The sequence below is a fragment of the Pteronotus mesoamericanus genome, unplaced genomic scaffold (genome assembly GCF_021234165.1).
Source record: "Pteronotus mesoamericanus isolate MK-2021 breed Mesoamerican mustached bat unplaced genomic scaffold, CSHL_Meso_final scaffold_12, whole genome shotgun sequence".
In the NCBI taxonomy this organism is placed as follows: domain Eukaryota; kingdom Metazoa; phylum Chordata; class Mammalia; order Chiroptera; family Mormoopidae; genus Pteronotus; species Pteronotus mesoamericanus.
In genome coordinates this window covers 240,481-257,214 of record NW_026555303.1, presented here as the reverse complement: position 1 = coordinate 257,214, position 16,734 = coordinate 240,481, and the positions used below count along the sequence as shown (strand labels likewise).

The window sequence follows — 16,734 nt, the reverse complement described above, 5'->3', positions numbered from 1 at the left end:
TAATTATAATTACTTGAGTACATATTGATCTCAGTCCTCAAAGAGCTTTAACATAGTGGAGACAAAACCCTATTCATTTCTAACTCCCAAATGCCAAGCACAGTACCTGATATTTAATATCCCTACAATAAATATTTACTAAATTGAATGGAATTGAAATCATGACTTCATTACCCTTCTTGTTTTGCTTGCTTAGTTCTGAAGCATGCAGAATATATTGCCACTGATATTTTAAGTTCACAATGAAAAATCATTTCAATGTGTCCTAGGTTTGCTCCCCTTCCAAGCCAACCCCAAGGACAATAGTTTTCATTATAACCTTCTGTCTTTGCCATTTTGGATTGATTTCTGTGCACAGAAGTTATATACATATATAGGTATATCCATGTAACAAATTTCGCACAGGAGCCCCTTGGGCTCCCTCAGGCTCTGGTATGACATATTTGAGCCATATAAATTCAGCTTCTCCTCTGGCATCAGTTAGCCGACTCACTTGCAACTCCACCTCAGCAGTGGTCTCAGTTCTCTCAAAGCCGGGAAAGCGTACTGTGTGCTGAGAGACTATGGCCAAGAATTCTCCAGAGAACTGTGAGGACTGTCACATTCTAAATGTAAGTTGATTCATATTTATTCCCTTTTGAGCAGAAGTATGGCTGCAGAGGTTATTTATCGTATAACAATGTAAACATTAAGAAAGTGTAATCAAAGGTGACTTTGAATTATGGCTTGCTATTCTAAGGATTATTGTGTATTGTTTTATTTTCTCTGTTCTTTGCTTAGGCAGAAGCTTTTAAACCCAAGAAGATATGTAAATCACTTAAGATTTGTGGATTGGTGTTTGGTATCCTGGCCTTAACTCTAATTGTTTTGTTTTGGGGGGGCAAGCACTTCTGGCCAGAGACACCCAAAAAAGTAAGTAAATGCACATTTTGGTCCAGTGCTTCTCTGTTTTGAGTTTGATCGAATTTAATGACATATATATTAGTTTGAAAATGAAAATCATTAAGTTCCTTCTTTGTTTATTTTCTGGTGGTATGAAAAACTGAATTGAAGGTTTTGCTCTCTTTTACTTGCCTAATTATTTTGGAAAAGGAAAAATGTGTTCTCTGTATTTTGGTTAGTAATTACAGGATGTAGAATTCTCCTTTTTTTTTTTTTTTGTAATTCTTTGCTTTAAGGAGTTAAGGCTCTTCATAGAAGCATTTTTTTACTGTAAAAAGAAAATACTTTCCATCTTTCTTTCAATCATCTGGACAGAAACTGATGGAAAAATAATTATACCACCACATAAGAAGAAACCACCAGAAATAGCAGCAAAGGACTTTCAGGGATTATGTTTCTGACTTATTGCATCTGCTGTGAGGATAGGCAGCAAACTCCTTTTCAGAAGGAGCAATTCTCATATCTGAGTTCACATTTATTTACAACTTAAGAAAAATTAACTAGAGCTTTTCAGCTCCTCACCAGCTACAACTGTCATTGTCCCATGGAGACAGCAATGCCACAAGGTAGAAACAAGTAATAAATCACAGGTATCTCAGAAAGCTTCTGATATTAGGGTCATTTGGTGAAACGTGGCTGGCCATTGTAGTTGGTATTAGTTTATCCTAATGTTATTGTTACTTCCAGGCTCACAAGCAATGGGAAAGGCTAGATGTGATTTAAAGAAAATCATAACCCCTTCATGTTGACAACTTTCATTTGAAAGAGAATTAATAAGTGTACAAGCTACAAGGTGCCAAGATGGTTTTCTGACTTTGCCACATTTTTATTTCTGTGTATGGGTTGCTGTTGTTACTATTGTTATTAAATTGTTGTCATGAGATGCTCATTTCTATTTGATAAGATATAGGGAGGGAAAAGCACAAGTTCAAGAGGAAGGAAGAGAGACAAGAAGAAAATAAGTTGGTATGGAACATTAGGAGCCAAAGAAGCGACAGGAGCAGAGAGGAAAGAGTATGGATTGATGCAGAAAGAAAGTGAGTGGGGGAGAAAATAGAAAATCAATTGAACAAATGTCCAAAAGAAAATGGACAAGTAAGGCAAAACCACCTTGTACTTTTCATCTCTGCTGCCATACTCACTTTCATTTCATTTCAGAGGCTACCTTATTTTAAGGAGGGATAATAAAGAGTGAAACAGCATATTTTGTTTGCCTTTTTATTTATGCTTCATTCCAGAAAAGATTTCAGGCATCACCTAATGCTTATAGTTAGCTTGATAGATAGATGATGATAGATGATAGATAGATAGATGATAGATGATAGATAGATGGATGGATAGATAGATATCACTGTTTCTTGCTTCTGAACTATTTACTGTTCATGTGTCTTTCTAGAGAAGCCACATATATTAAAGATAGCAAGGTGGGCAAAGCAATAGAGATCAGGAAGGAAATAGCAAATGAATAAGAGTGCCAAAATGCACTCCATCTAATTCTGCTACCATGTAGCTAATTCACAAGGTGATATGCTGCCCCACACATTGAATCTCGGATCCTCTTGACAATTACAAATGAGTTAGAGGACAATAAATCCTTTTGTTCTCCATGTTCATATGTTTTTAACTAAGTGTTGTAGAGAGCTAGCCCTTTTGACTACTCTTTCATGCCTACCTAAACATGGGGCCAGATTACCTCTCTTGCTTTATTATAACCATTGGTACTGATAGTGCTATTCTGAAAGAATTTATGTGTTTTTCTAAACCTACAATGCTATTTGCCTTAGGGCAACTATAAATGACTATATAGGGACCTTACTTTTATTTTGCCAGGTGCCAAACTCAGTAACGGTGCCCATGGCCTCCTCCATTTCAGTATTATACCACCTTTGCTTCTCACACCAGTTCTCTTTTTTGATGGATTATAAGAACCAGTTCCGTGATTCTTCAAACCAAAAGTAAAACTTAGTCAGTGCATGCACAGAAGAGGTGGGTTATGCTACCAAATGAAGTTTATCAGGAATTAAATCTCTTGCAAGGTAATCTATTTATGATTTAATAGACATGGGCTAATTATTGGCTGATACTGTCAATAAGACTGCCTTGGAGCTGACTTATGAATCTTAAAAAGAACAGAGAAGTCAGATTAATCTTAGAGGAGATTTGCAAAGGAAAATGATATGGGCACTTTGCATGAATTAAATAACCCACACCCTTAAGAACGTAGCATAGTGGGAGCCAACAATTAGCAGATTAAAACCCAGGCTCTTCTGGACTTCCCTTTACAAGCCTGAGGGACCTATGTGTATTGTGGGGTCCTGGAGAGAACTATTGATGCCGTTGTGCTTATAGATGGCAGTGGCTTATTTGTTGCCCTGGGGTTTTATCCAATTTCTTAGTGTTTGCTCCTCTAACCTTCACACCTTCTTTTTATATTGTTTTTAAATATGTTTATAAACAGTGTTTATTTAACATCCCACATCTGGTGTTGACACTTCCTTGCCAGTAAGGCCTCCCCTCCTTCCATTCTTTCTCTCCTTGGTGTGCACAGAAAAAAAAAATCAAAATTCTTGATCCTAAATGGGGAAAAAGCTATGCTTGACTACCTGCTTCTCTTTATGCATCTCTAGCATGAGTACATGTGCATGTGAATGTGCACACATGCACACATGCCAGAGAGAGAAAAGAGTCAAAATAAAGTGAAATAAGGAGAAATAATTCTGGGTTCACTGTTGGACTCCTCTATAGACTAACAAGGCCCCTAAACTACAGCCACATATAGGAGCCACTTGATGTGAATGAAAGCCAATCCATCAATTTCTTGTTTTCAGCTTTCCTAACCAAGGAGAGGGGACATATTCAGTCACAGGGATTTTGAGAGAAAATTACAAGGCTTCACTCCCAGGTCGTGATTGCACAGGAACTTTGGAGCATATGCCCTGGTGAAACATTCTTGCTTAAAGCTCCCTGTATTGCACATTCAACTTGACACCATTAGAAGCTAACTCCCCAGTTAATTAATCCAACAAGGGCAAAAATAGTTAGAAAAATCCCAGCCCTTAAACCAAAAGATTTTAGATGTAACACAGACCTTGTAGCCTATCCCCTCCAATCCTTTATAGAATAAACCAGAAGAATAATAAATTAAATGTTGCTCTTCTTGTCATATCTAGGAACTTCCTTGTGACTTTAGGGCTGTTTGGAAACTATAAGTTTTAAGGCACATACAACAATCAGCAAATTTCTCGGGGCTTCCCCTCAACTTCTACATACTATAAACATGAGATGAGAAGTAATAGAAATAAGTAAGCATCCTTCTGCACTTCCCACTACCTCAATTATTGAAAACCATTAAAATAGTCTCACTCAGGATTGTAAGACCAATATCATTCTAGGATGAAAATCATTTGCTCCAAAAAAGCACCATTTCTGAACATCATTTGCTCAGAAAAAGGCTAAGTCTGAGTCTAGCTTACCTGTGCCTATTTCTCTAATGCTAATATGGCCAGAGACTAACTTTATTCACTCTTCTTTGAGGCACACAGAAGATACAACTTTCCTTCCTGAGTTCCCTGGGCTTTCCTACACAGCAGTTTGGTGGATGCAACATGGGTCTGGAGGAACATTCATATCCTCAAGGAAAAAGTTGGAGTTTTAGTTGAAATCTCTAACAGGTTGACCAGTGCCATGTCAGCATTTTAAAAGAGAAGACTTCTCTTAATTTTATTTTCCTCCTAAGGCATTGTGAGAGAAAGCCCACTTTTGAATCAGAACTCTCACTGGGCCAGCTCTTGCTCTGGACTAATCATGGCCTCTCTTATTATGTAGATCAGGACTCTGGCTATGATGGGCACATTCTTATTCAGTTGCTTCTTTCTTCAAAGGCAGCATATGTTAAGCAACCAGCAATGAAAGCCTGGGTCATCAGTGGGAGCTGTCCTTTAGTAGCTAAGAGTGAAACTGGGGCTGTAAGGGGAAAGCAACCCAAGTGATCAACAGGTAGTGGCAGTCCACTGGTCAACCTGACAAGGCATCAGTCTAAATCTGAGCAGAACTGATTTTGTCAGTTATTCTACATTGTATCTGGCAAGAGGTGGGAGGTAAAAATGAAAACTGAGCCTCCAGAGACATTTGGTGACTTTCCCAAAGTCACACAGCTCATAAGTGGCAGAGTTGAGGCTGGCAGTAAAATCTGGTCTAAGGATTCTTTCCACTATTTTCCACTGCATTTAAGGATAATGGGTAGGTGTGGGGGTGAATAGGGGGAAATTTCCCAGCCAGCTTGAGTCTATAGATGAAAGAAATGATATTTTTCTTGTTGAAAAAGAGGAATGTCTATGCTGCTTATGCCAATTTTTTTCAGGGCTGAGAACTGGTGATTGAAGATGCAGAAGTCCAACTTTGCATGAGAAACAATCTGCTCTGTATTGGTAAAGAAATACCCAGAGACCCTTTAATTCCCACAGGCTAGGTTGGTAATAATATGGTACAATGCATTCCCTTCCCTTCCTTCCAGTTTAACACTTGCTAGCTAGCAATTCTGAGCATGTATTTCACCTTTGAAGAGTGTAAAAAACCTAAGCCAAATGCCCTCAAACCCTATTTAAGACAGGCTAAACCTACGTGCCACGCTCCCTCCCAAACAGCTTCATCACACTGAGGTCTGAGGCAGCTTTACTCTTTATAAAAAGCTTTCTTTTCTAACCTTAAAAATTGTCACAAATTGAGGCAAGAAAACTGGGCAAACTGTGAAAGGAGGACATTAGGGCTCATTTGCTGCCTGAGCTGAGGATTTAACTGGACCAAGGAAAGAATTCCTGGCCAGGGTAGCAAAATGAGTTTGTGTCTTCTCCATGTATTCTCAGTGTGATCTTACATGTCTCATTGCCTGGGGCTTAAACATGTACGTGTCTCATTTCATTTCTGAGTCATATTTCACTCCATTGACTTCCCTGTCTCACTCTAGTATGCTGACCTTTATAGCTAAAACCAGCCTTATGTGTGGTTGGAAAGATGTCTTTAGTCCCTCAAATAGCTCCTATTTCTGCTGCTATTGTGCTTAAAATCCACCATTAGTAATTCAGTCCTTTTAGTTAAGTATTGCACTAAATTGTTTTAACAGGCAAATACAGATAGCTAGCATCTTAGTGTGAAATCATTTGTAAGATTGATTTTTTCCTTTGACATAAGATATGTGAAGCACCATGAGATTCATAGGTGTCTAGACAGGAGAAAAAGGGTTAGAATGAAATAGGAAGAAGGAAAAGGACTTAGAGGGTATAAAGTAAACAGGACATGAAAAGAACAGAAAAGGGAAGCTAGAAGCCTTCCTGAATTAATATTCTCAATGTTCCAATTTGACAGATGTATTTGTCCTTGCTCTGTCCTTTCTGGAATAAAGCTGAGTTGTGGGCACTCTGATATGAGATACTTGGAGCCCATGCACACCTCTCTCAGGCCAGCCATACTGTCTCTGCTTTAGTTTGTGCCTGGAAATAACAAAACCACTTATTCTTTCATCTCCATAAAGACCCTCAGCCCCTGAGCCAGTGAACTTAGTAGAGAGAAAATTACTTCTGAGGCCAAAGGCATGAGCTAAGTCTTCATGTGGGCCAGTGAAGCTTGCATAACCATTACCCAGGCAATGTGCTCCACAGGGACCCGGGCGAGACAGTATGTCTGGATTTGCTCAAACTCATCCCCAAATAATCCAAAATGAGACACCAACATCATCTTCCTAGACAAAAGACAGTCTGTTCCAAATGGACTCCTATGGTAGTGGAATTCCATCTGGGTGAATATGTAGCTCTCTACCCTTCACTTACCTTCACCCAGGATTTACACATAAATGAAGTCACTCTGATCCCACTCTATTTTGCAACCTACCATTGTTAACAAGAAAGCCAACAAGAAGGTCAATGAATACAGTCAGAATGGACCCCTTCTCCTCCACTAAAACAAAACAAAATACTTTGAAAGAATGTTGAAAATAACCAAGATCTGCTGAGCATGGCAGTTTCCAAAAGTTTTCATCTAGCAAGGAGTCCAAGTGAAGCACATTGCCAACAATGCAGGAAAACTCATTTCACAAAAGTACACTGAAATTCTAAATGTCACCAGTATGATTCCATAGTCTTCTGTGAGTGATTGAAAATACAGCCTGTATTTTCTCTTTTGCCCAGGTAGGCAGCCTTCCAACATCTCCTGGTCTATAACCTCATTTTTCCATGCAATAGTCCATCAGCGGTGCTACTGATGAAACAAACACCCCACCCCACCCCACCCCCAATGACTAGGGATGTTAACATTTGTCTCAACAATGAATAGTATTTCTATAGCAATTCTCCCCTATTGGGAGATCTGAGAAGACTAGAACTGAAGTAGATGCGTTTCTCCTCTTCTTAGGTCAGGTAAACTGAGAGCTCAATTTGTTGCCATAAGTAGAAGTTTCCCAAGCTGGCTGCAGAACTGGGGCTGAGGAAATATTTACAACTAGAAGCACATAACAAGCCTAAAGGAATTAGCTACCTGTCACAAACCAGGGCAGACTTCCTGAATTAACTCTGCAATTGCTAGTAGGTTCCAAATACTGTTTTCCTTTCCCTTTTAAAATACAGTCTCTTAAAAAACTTTGCCAATGCTCAAAATCTCTCCTTAACAAGATAAGAAATTGCCATTGGTAGGAAAAACTTATTGAATAAATATTTAAGTACTGGCCATGTCCAAGGCACTGTAAGGTTACTAAGAGATAAGGGACATTGTTTCTCATTCTCCTATTTAGCAACTACACAGACTTTTAATGCTTGAAGTACCATTGTTTCTACAAACCCTTCCAACTTGTTTTTCTACTTGAGTTGGGGAAAATTTTAACAAGTTAAACTAACATTCAGTCACAGGCACTGGCAGACATTAAAAAACAATCTAAACCAGTGCAAGTTCTAAAAAGTTGCCCCTGGGAATCGTATCATTAGAAAGCAACATTGGTTCTGTAGATGACTTGCTTTTCTCAGGCTTTTAGTTTATCAAGTTTTTTTTTTTCATAAGGAAAAATGAATGTAAAGAAACTTGATAGCTGAAGTCCTCCTAACAAGATAGACTTCCACATGGTACCATCAGATCTGGCCTGGTTTGTGACAGGGAACAAATACTTTTAGGCTTGTTATTTGCTTTTAGTTATAAAAATGTCCTCAGGTATAAGTAATGGATTTACTCCTAAACTGGGACACTCTGTAGGACTGGCCCTTTTCATCTTTAGAAAGAGAACTACCTCTTTTAGAGGGCAGGATAAAGTCCAAGGTTTCATTCCAACCACTCAAGAATGACTTGATAAGCACCTTTTCCAAGGCATTCTCTTTGGTAAACTCCATGTTACTTATTGCAAGGTACTTGACACAGTTGTTGAATTCTACATAGAGGATAATCTAGAGAACTGGAAACCAACTATATCAGGTTTGGCAAACATAATTCAGGAATAAACTAAGGGGGGTTGGTTAAGCCATAAAAGAGGTTAGGGGAAGGTGGTAAATGTTTTCTGGAGTTTAAAGGGAAAAAGGAAGCAATTTGGACCAGTGTAACATTATTACTTAAAATTGGACAAAGAGTGAATGGGTTCAAATTTCTCCATTGAGAAATGGTTTGTGCAGGTTACACACGTAGAGCAGGTATGAAAATAGCATTGATTTTGCTAACAAAGCTGGTCATCATACCAAACTTATTTTATACAGTCCCTTTCAATGTCTCCCAATGTTTTTATAGATAAAGGACAAAGGAACTAAGACTTGAGAGTTTTAAATAACTAAGTAAAAATTATACAAAACCATATTTCACTGAATAAATAAAAACACTGAAATCATAAAGCTAAAACAAAACAAAAAAGAAAAGGGAAAGCCTTATTAAAAGTTGGGGGGGGCATGTCGAAGTCAAAAGACAAGTAAGAACCAGATATTGTTGACATAAGAAACATCCAAACCAGTAAGAATTTTTGTGAGTTTATTTGAGCCATACTGACAATTGTCAGGAAGCGAAATCTCAATGGATTTAGAAAACGCTCCAGAGCATTAGTGTTTAAATCTTTGTCTCAAACCTAATGAATTTAATGGGTAGTGAGGGGGTGTCCATTGAGCATTGAGCTTAGTTTAAAGAAATAGCACAGGTTTTAGGTGATACCTCTGCTCAACACAAGGGGAAACACTTTACAGGCTGTTTTGCAAAATATCATTTGCTATTTAGTCAAGATTACCAAGAAAACTGTTGGAATTCTTAGTGATTAGTTCAGCAACTTGGCCTGAATACAAAATACTGGCTCTGAAGTGATCCCCATCTCCAGTGCCAAAAAGCATCTCACTTTAATCTTGAGCCTCAGGAAATTCCCAATGGCAAGCTGATGAGATGGCACCTCACTACAGATTCTGGAAATAAAAATGCACCCTAGATATTACCCAATTAAAGTGTCATATGAAGGGATACACTGAGTATCTTAGAACTTGTTTCCCTCTGTTTTCCCAGACATATGACATGGAGCACACGTTCTACAGCAACGGCGAAAAGAAGAAGATTTACATGGAAATTGATCCTGTAACCAGAACTGAAATATTCAGAAGTGGAAATGGCACTGATGAAACATTGGAAGTACATGACTTTAAAAATGTAAGTTAGATACTTTTCCCCAAAGGCTTCTCACTTAAAATATTAGAATATTTTAGTTGAGTTATAAATAGCGTGTAGCCTTCATTTAATTTGTAAGACAAAGCTTTCCCTTTGAATTCAAATTTTGCCAGCTTAGGGTCCTGACAGACCATGGAACTCATTAATTGTGGCTCTTTTAGAAGGTTTTTCTCTTTTTGTTTTATAGGGATACACTGGGATCTACTTCATAGGTCTTCAAAAATGCTTTATCAAAACTCAGATCAAAGTGATTCCTGAATTTTCTGAACCAGAAGAGGAAATAGATGAGGTATGTATAAATAATAATGGCAGTAAAAACCATCATTTATTGGGTGTTAACTATGTGTCAGACATTGCATTAAATGCTTTACTCTTGTTTGATTCTCACTTGGACCCTATAGATTGGTACTATTATTATCCCCATTTTCAGAGGAGGAAACTGGGACTCAGAACCAAAAGGTGACTTTCCCAAGGTCACACAGATAGTGAGGAGCAGATTGGGATACTGAACTCGGGCCTTTCAAAAAAAAATAAGTTCATGCTTTTAGGTGCAACACTGTACTTTTATACCTGTGTAGTCATTAGCATTATGTACCTTTGCTCCCAAACCAAAGATTTCTAGTAAAATGGGTGAGCAGAACAAAATCAACCTGCACAAGATAAAGACCTAAAAAGAAAAGTTCCAAGGCTACTGGGGAGCTTTGCCACTTTTGTCACACTATCACTTACCTATTTCAAAGATTTCAATTCATTCTCCTTACCATTTTATGCTAGGCTGCTAAAGGAATAATCTACATTTAATCACCAAGAAAGGCAAAAGCAAAGAAGGTGAGAACCACAGTGTAATACAGTTTCTGTGAAAACGTACTGGTAGGTCAGGGCACTGGTGCAATTATTGTGTAGCCTCTGAAAGCCTAGTGCAAAATGAAGGATTATTGCCTAAAGTATAGCCACCAAAAAAGCCCTTGAGGGTTTTAATTTTGCCTCCATATTCTATCTGTTATTACATTATGTTGTTATCAGTGGAGGAAGAAGGGGAACGTGAGCTAAGGCCATACTGTGACAGCATAACCCTGCTGTAGCCAGGAAGAAACAAATGCCTGTCTGGTTTGGTTGGTTCTGTTTTACAGTTTAATTGGCAAATCTAAAGTGAGATTATGGCAATAGCACAGTGGCCTCTCTATATACTGGAAATACCTCTTTCTCTTCTCTTTCTCCCCTGTTCTTCTTCACTTTTTTCTTTCCCACTTTCTCCATCTTAATTATCATATATCCATTTATATTTTCCTTTATTATTCTTATTTTTTGGAATTAGATGGGATGAGAAGTACTTTTTCCTTTCCCTTACCCAAGTTTTAGAGCTGTCATTGTCTCCTATAGACATGCTACTATTCTCATGCCCAGAGAAACTATAGACACTCAGTACTAGAATTTCTAAGAAAAAGATTTCCTACAGTCTATGGTAGTAAAAAAGAAATTGTAGATTTAAAAAAATAAGCAGAAGTTAGATGCATCTGAGAAACAGAACAACTTTTAGGATATTTGAAAAAATAAATAAATTTTAAAAAAAGAAATAATATAGGAAGCAAGAGTAATATGAAAGAAGAATGAATAGGCTAAAAAGCTACTAAACCCAATATCATATGCTACTTTTTACAGAAAATAATGTAAGCTTTTGTGTAGGTCCAGCCAGCAATTAGAGTTCAAACTAACACAACAGGATTTATTTTTCTGAAATAAGTAAATAAATAAATAAAGGTAAAGACACATAATGTCTCATTTTGGCCTTAATTAATTATTCAGTTAATTTTACTATGTTAAATAACTCAAGTATTCATGTTGTGAAAGCAAGATTATTTATCTTCAAGAAAAGCCTATTTTTTATATTCAGGCTACAGATAAATTATAAGATAAATTTGTAGTCCTGCATGACAAATCCCATCTTATTCTGTGTTTCCCTCACCTTTGTATCCATGGTTTGTGCATGTTACACATGTAGAGCAGGTATGAAAATAACACTGATTTTGCTAACAAAGCTAGTCAGCATACCAAACTTATTTTATACAGTCCCTTTCAATGTCTCCCAATGTTTTTATAGATAAAGGACAAAGGAACTAAGACTTGAGAGTTTTAAATAACTAAGTAAAAATTATACAAAACCATATTTCACTGAATAAATAAAAACACTGAAATCATAAAGCTAAAACAAAAAAGAAAAGGGAAAGCCTTATTAAAAGTATGGGGGGGGGAATGTCGAAGTCAAAAGACAAGTAAGAACCAGATATTGTTGACATAAGAAACATCCAAACCAGTAAGAATTTTTGTGAGTTTATTTGAGCCATACTGACAATTGTCAGGAAGCAAAATCTCAATGGATTGAGAAAATGCTCCAGAGAATGGTAGTTTTGCAACTTATTTTATATATAATAATCAAAAGAAGAGGCAGAAGGGGGTTACGTGAAATCCATTGGTGATAGATTAGGGAGGCGGGAGGAAGCAAAGGGAGATCTCTGGGATTGGTTAAAAAATAAAATGAATAGACACATACTTCTTTTACATTAGTGGGTAAAGGATAGTGAACAGTTAATAATTAGCATAATAATGATAACAATGAAGGGTTTTGTGGTCTCTGCTCTGATGGGAGATTTTGTCCTGAGTAGTGTGAAAAAAGAAAATTACCCTGACATTCCAAAGATATGTTACCATAGATGAAAAAAGACAATAGACAGCCTTAGTTGAGATAAAAATTGGCCTTTGTTAGGGAAGATATTGGCCTAAGACATGATTACCCACCATGACTCACTTTTAGTTAGAAAGTTTTATGCTCAGACCATTATATGTGGTTCCTTTTGGTCTCTGAGTTAATAAGGACTCCATGCAGCCCTCACCTGAGCTTGTTAGGTTTAGTACTTGACCCGTTTTTCGTGCACAGTATACAAAACAACTACTTCCAATACTAGAAACTGAGGAGAAAGTGGCATTCTTGACAATATAAGAAAGGCTACCTAAAGGTAAAGCAGTCTGTAAGACAAACTCTAAGCATCTAAAATGAAAGGAGTTCTATAGTGGTAAGGTCATTCAAGCCACAAGCTAGAGATTTGACTTTAAAAACAAAAAGGACATCTTTTGCCTTCCTCCTAACTACCATTAACAGGCAAATTGTATAAAACTAAACTATTAGATTTGGTTGCTATTTCACTGATCTCACCAGTTTAAATTATAGCAGGGTTGTTTCTTTTTTTTCAGTTTCAGGTCAAATGTTGCTTGAAACCATAGATAAAAAACAAAATAAAAAGTCAGGCACTCAAGGCATACATTTAAAAGACGGAAATCAAATTCAAATCACTTAAGACTTCAGAAACCCAAATTTAAAAATACATGGCCCAGTTAGAGGCCCAGATATTGATGGAGAGCCTTCCTGACTTTAAGTGAAATGGTAGCAGAGAAAGTTCCTGTTTCAGTGAGCAACATTACTGTTAGAAAGGATTGGTTGTTAATCCTCCCAAGAGGCACCTACTATATGCATGGGACAGAGCTAATTCACTGGCAGCCTTAGGATTGAAATTATTATTCAGAATCAAAATATAGGGATTTTTTCAGTATTCCATAATGTCTCACTCACTTATTAATTTCTCTGCCTATCCCCACTCTGAACTACTTTCTTTTCTCAGAATGAAGAAATTACCACAACTTTCTTTGAACAGTCAGTGATTTGGGTCCCAGCAGAAAAGCCTATTGAAAACCGAGACTTCCTGAAAAATTCCAGAATTCTGGAGATTTGTGATAATGTGACCATGTATTGGATCAATCCCACTCTAATAGCAGGTATGACCTTCTCCTCCTCTTTTTCCTCCTCCTCTTCTTCCTCCTCCTCCTCCTTTTTCTTCTTCTTTCTCCAATATCAGTAACAGGTTAATGTTCCCAGCATTTAGAGACTACTTTTCTATGAAAACAAATGATCTTCTTATATCTTCTTAGATGAAACTGTATATACTGCCTGCCAGTGAGGATAATATTTTTCACAACCAAGTTACAAATCAGATAAATTAATGATGACAGTCTTTTAAATATCTCAGCAAAGGTAACACCACCTTAATGTGACTAGTGATAGTATAAAGCTAATTTATCTTTCTTTGCACATCTATATTCATTGCATTTGGGATACCAAACTATTTTTCAAACCACTGTGTGTTCAACCCAAGACCAGAGGTGAGAAAAGCTAAAAACAATGCTCTGTTGTCTTAAGAATAATTTTCTATGTCAAATGGTGTCATTCTCCCCATATGATAGGACAGTCACTGCAATACAAATGCAATGATCAAAACTAAGACATTTGCATTGGTACAATACTAGTAACGAATTTACAGACATTGTTCAGAGTTCGTGGCTGTTTTAGGAATCACTATAAAAGTAATTGAGTGCTAGAGGGCCAGAGTAGAACAGCCCAGCTCTCAACTTTCAGTCAGTCCATAGGGAACACAAAATGTCTTTGGATATCTTTTTCTGCTTGGCTAACATAGAACTTGGCCTCCCTCATTCTGGACAGCACAGATTACTATATTACCTAAAAGGGGTCCCTGTAACCAGTGCACACACCTATTGGTACTCTTGTGCCTTAAAAAAGGCAACTAAATGCAATGTAGAATCCTGGATTGTATGCTAGAACTTCTGCTTCAGCATTATTTTTCTAAAAGACATTAGCGAAAATAATGATGAACTCTGAACAATGTCTGTAAATTAGTTACTAGTATTGTACCAATGCAAATGTCTTAGTTTTGATCATTGTATTATGGTTATGTAAGATGTTAACATTAAGAGAAAATGGAACTCTGCACTATCTTTGCAACTCTTCTGTGAATCTAAGATTATGTCTAAATTGAAAGTTTAAAAAAAATTAAGACAGTAAAGATAAGGGGAGAGGGAGGATGACAGAGAGAAATCAAAACAGACAACATAAAAATATTTGAGTACCTACCAGGGGTAAAATCTTTGTGGAAGACACAAAGGTCCCCTGTCCTCAGTTTCTAATTTAGTATGCTAATGAAGCAAAGCTTTAAGTGTTTGATGCCAAATGAGCAAAGAAGAGGTCTGTTCACATGGAAATAGTTATATATGTTTTGGAAAATCTCCTTAAAAATATCAGCTGTAAGAGCTTGGAAAAGCAATTCATGCATGCCTACATGATGGCAGTGAGAAGACACAAGGAAAATCTTCACCCTCAAATGCTATCCTCCCCATCACTTCTTTCAGAAACTTTTGCAAAGTAGTTGTATCTCAAAATTGTATTTATTACCTTAGTTTCAGAATTACAAGATTTTGAAGAGGATGGTGAAGATCTTCAGTTTCCTACTACCAAAAAAAAGGGCATTGAACAAAATGAGCAGTGGGTTGTCCCTCAAGTGAAGATGGAGAAGACACGTCACACCAGACAAGCAAGTGAAGAACTCCCAATAAATGACTACGTGAGTTATGTTCCTGTTCTCTTGTTAGATGAAATTCAAAGCCCTCAAAAATCTCACTATCCCTTAGATCATAGTTGTTGAAAGGAGAATGATAAGTTTTAACAAAACATATTTAAGGAACTTGAAATGCCCAGGAGGCTCATTTAAAATCAGCCTTGATCGCTATTGGGGTATCCCCATGGTCAGGCTAAAGAACGTAATTTCCCAACAGTCCCCAACTGATATAGTACCCCCTTGCTTGGTGGACCTCTTCCTAGTGAGCCTTCCCTTCCAACACTGGCTTCTTCTTTTTTCAGACTGAAAATGGAATAGAATTTGACCCCATGCTGGATGAGAGAGGTTATTGCTGTATTTACTGCCGTCGCGGCAACCGCTACTGTCGCCGTGTCTGTGAACCTTTACTAGGTTACTACCCGTATCCATACTGCTACCAAGGAGGGCGGGTTATCTGTCGTGTTATCATGCCTTGTAACTGGTGGGTGGCCCGCATGCTGGGGAGGGTCTAGTAGCAAGTTTGAGCTCATTGCTTAAACTTCAGACAGCCAACGTATAATAAATGCATGCTATTCAATGAATTTCTGCCTATGAGGCATTTGCCTCCTGGCAGCCAGTACTCCAGAATTACTTGCTGGTAATTCCTCTCTCATGTTTTAATAAACTTCTACATCATTACCTATAGCCTTCTTGCTGCTGAACAGACTGTGTTTGCTAAGAATATTTTCTGCAACTGAGAGAGCGCAGATCTGTTTAATATGGAAGACAACAATGGAAACTTGCATTTCATCATGTTTGGGGAGTAGGAAAGGGCAAAGCATAATTCTCAAATGCCATATTTTACACTGCTGTATTGAGAAAGTGGAAATGAGAGGCCAATGATAAAAATGTCCCTGTAACTAATGCATAAAATAGTGTACTTTTGTGCATATCCCCAATGTTAATTATGTGAGAGACATATTGTGGACCCACTTAAGCATCTAGTAAACCACTGGACAGGTAGTGAGTCACAGCAGGCCAACACTAAAATGTTCCAAGTGCTCAGACTCAGCAAAGGAGAATGCTAGCCTAGGGGAAAAAAAGGGGGATCCCAGGCTCTCCTCCTGTGAATAGGAACTCAACTTTGTTCAAATTTAACACTTCATAACCTTTAAGTCTGATCTGACTTTAGATTTGCATCTGGTTATATAACTTTCCAAGGCAATTGTCTGGAAAGAGTGGATCCATAAATATCATTCAGAGAAACAGGCATTATAAGAAATTACTGAGGTGAGGAGTCAAATGGGACTTTTTTCCCCCTCCAAAACCATAAGTAACTAGCAGTATGCCACTTTCTTAAAAGGAAGGGTAAGGTCCAGTTCCTGATCACCTGATACTTAGCTTGGGAAAGAAAAAAGGATAAAGGGGAGAGGAAAATAAGTGGTTAATGTTAATAAAGTGGTAATGTTAACCTTGATGTCTCAGCCAGTTCCAGTTCCAAAATTCCTATTTGACCAATCTCTCTACTTCCATTTTCATTTGAAGGCAACCCCTTCATTTTTCAACTTCAATTTATTGTGTCATGACAGTATCTGTCTGAAACTTTACATCAGAAAAGCATTTTCAAAGAGTAAAATCTTCACTTAGATGCCTGTGGAACAGGAATATCTTCCCCCCATTTAATTGAGGAAGCAAA

The 16,734-nt window shown here is 37.5% G+C and overlaps 1 protein-coding gene across 1 annotated transcript; it reads left to right on the top strand.

Annotated features, from left to right (window-relative positions):
* Positions 1-563: 563 nt before the first annotated feature.
* Positions 564-15,571, top strand: TNMD (tenomodulin). Its single transcript, XM_054587895.1, has 7 exons — positions 564-611; positions 781-912; positions 9,445-9,585; positions 9,791-9,892; positions 13,275-13,428; positions 14,902-15,065; positions 15,362-15,571. The coding sequence occupies exons 1-7, from the start codon at positions 564-566 to the stop codon at positions 15,569-15,571; spliced, it is 951 nt and encodes a 316-aa protein (XP_054443870.1).
* The last annotated feature ends 1,163 nt before the right edge of the window (positions 15,572-16,734 follow it).

Bases quoted from the DNA above. Each gene is read 5' to 3' on its own strand.
- TNMD (XM_054587895.1), top strand. From the start codon at position 564: ATGGCCAAGAATTCTCCAGAGAACTGTGAGGACTGTCACATTCTAAAT. The intron at 612-780 runs GTAAGTTGATTC...TTCTTTGCTTAG, and splicing joins AGGACTGTCACATTCTAAAT to GCAGAAGCTTTTAAACCCAA. The intron at 9,586-9,790 runs GTAAGTTAGATA...TTTGTTTTATAG, and splicing joins AAGTACATGACTTTAAAAAT to GGATACACTGGGATCTACTT.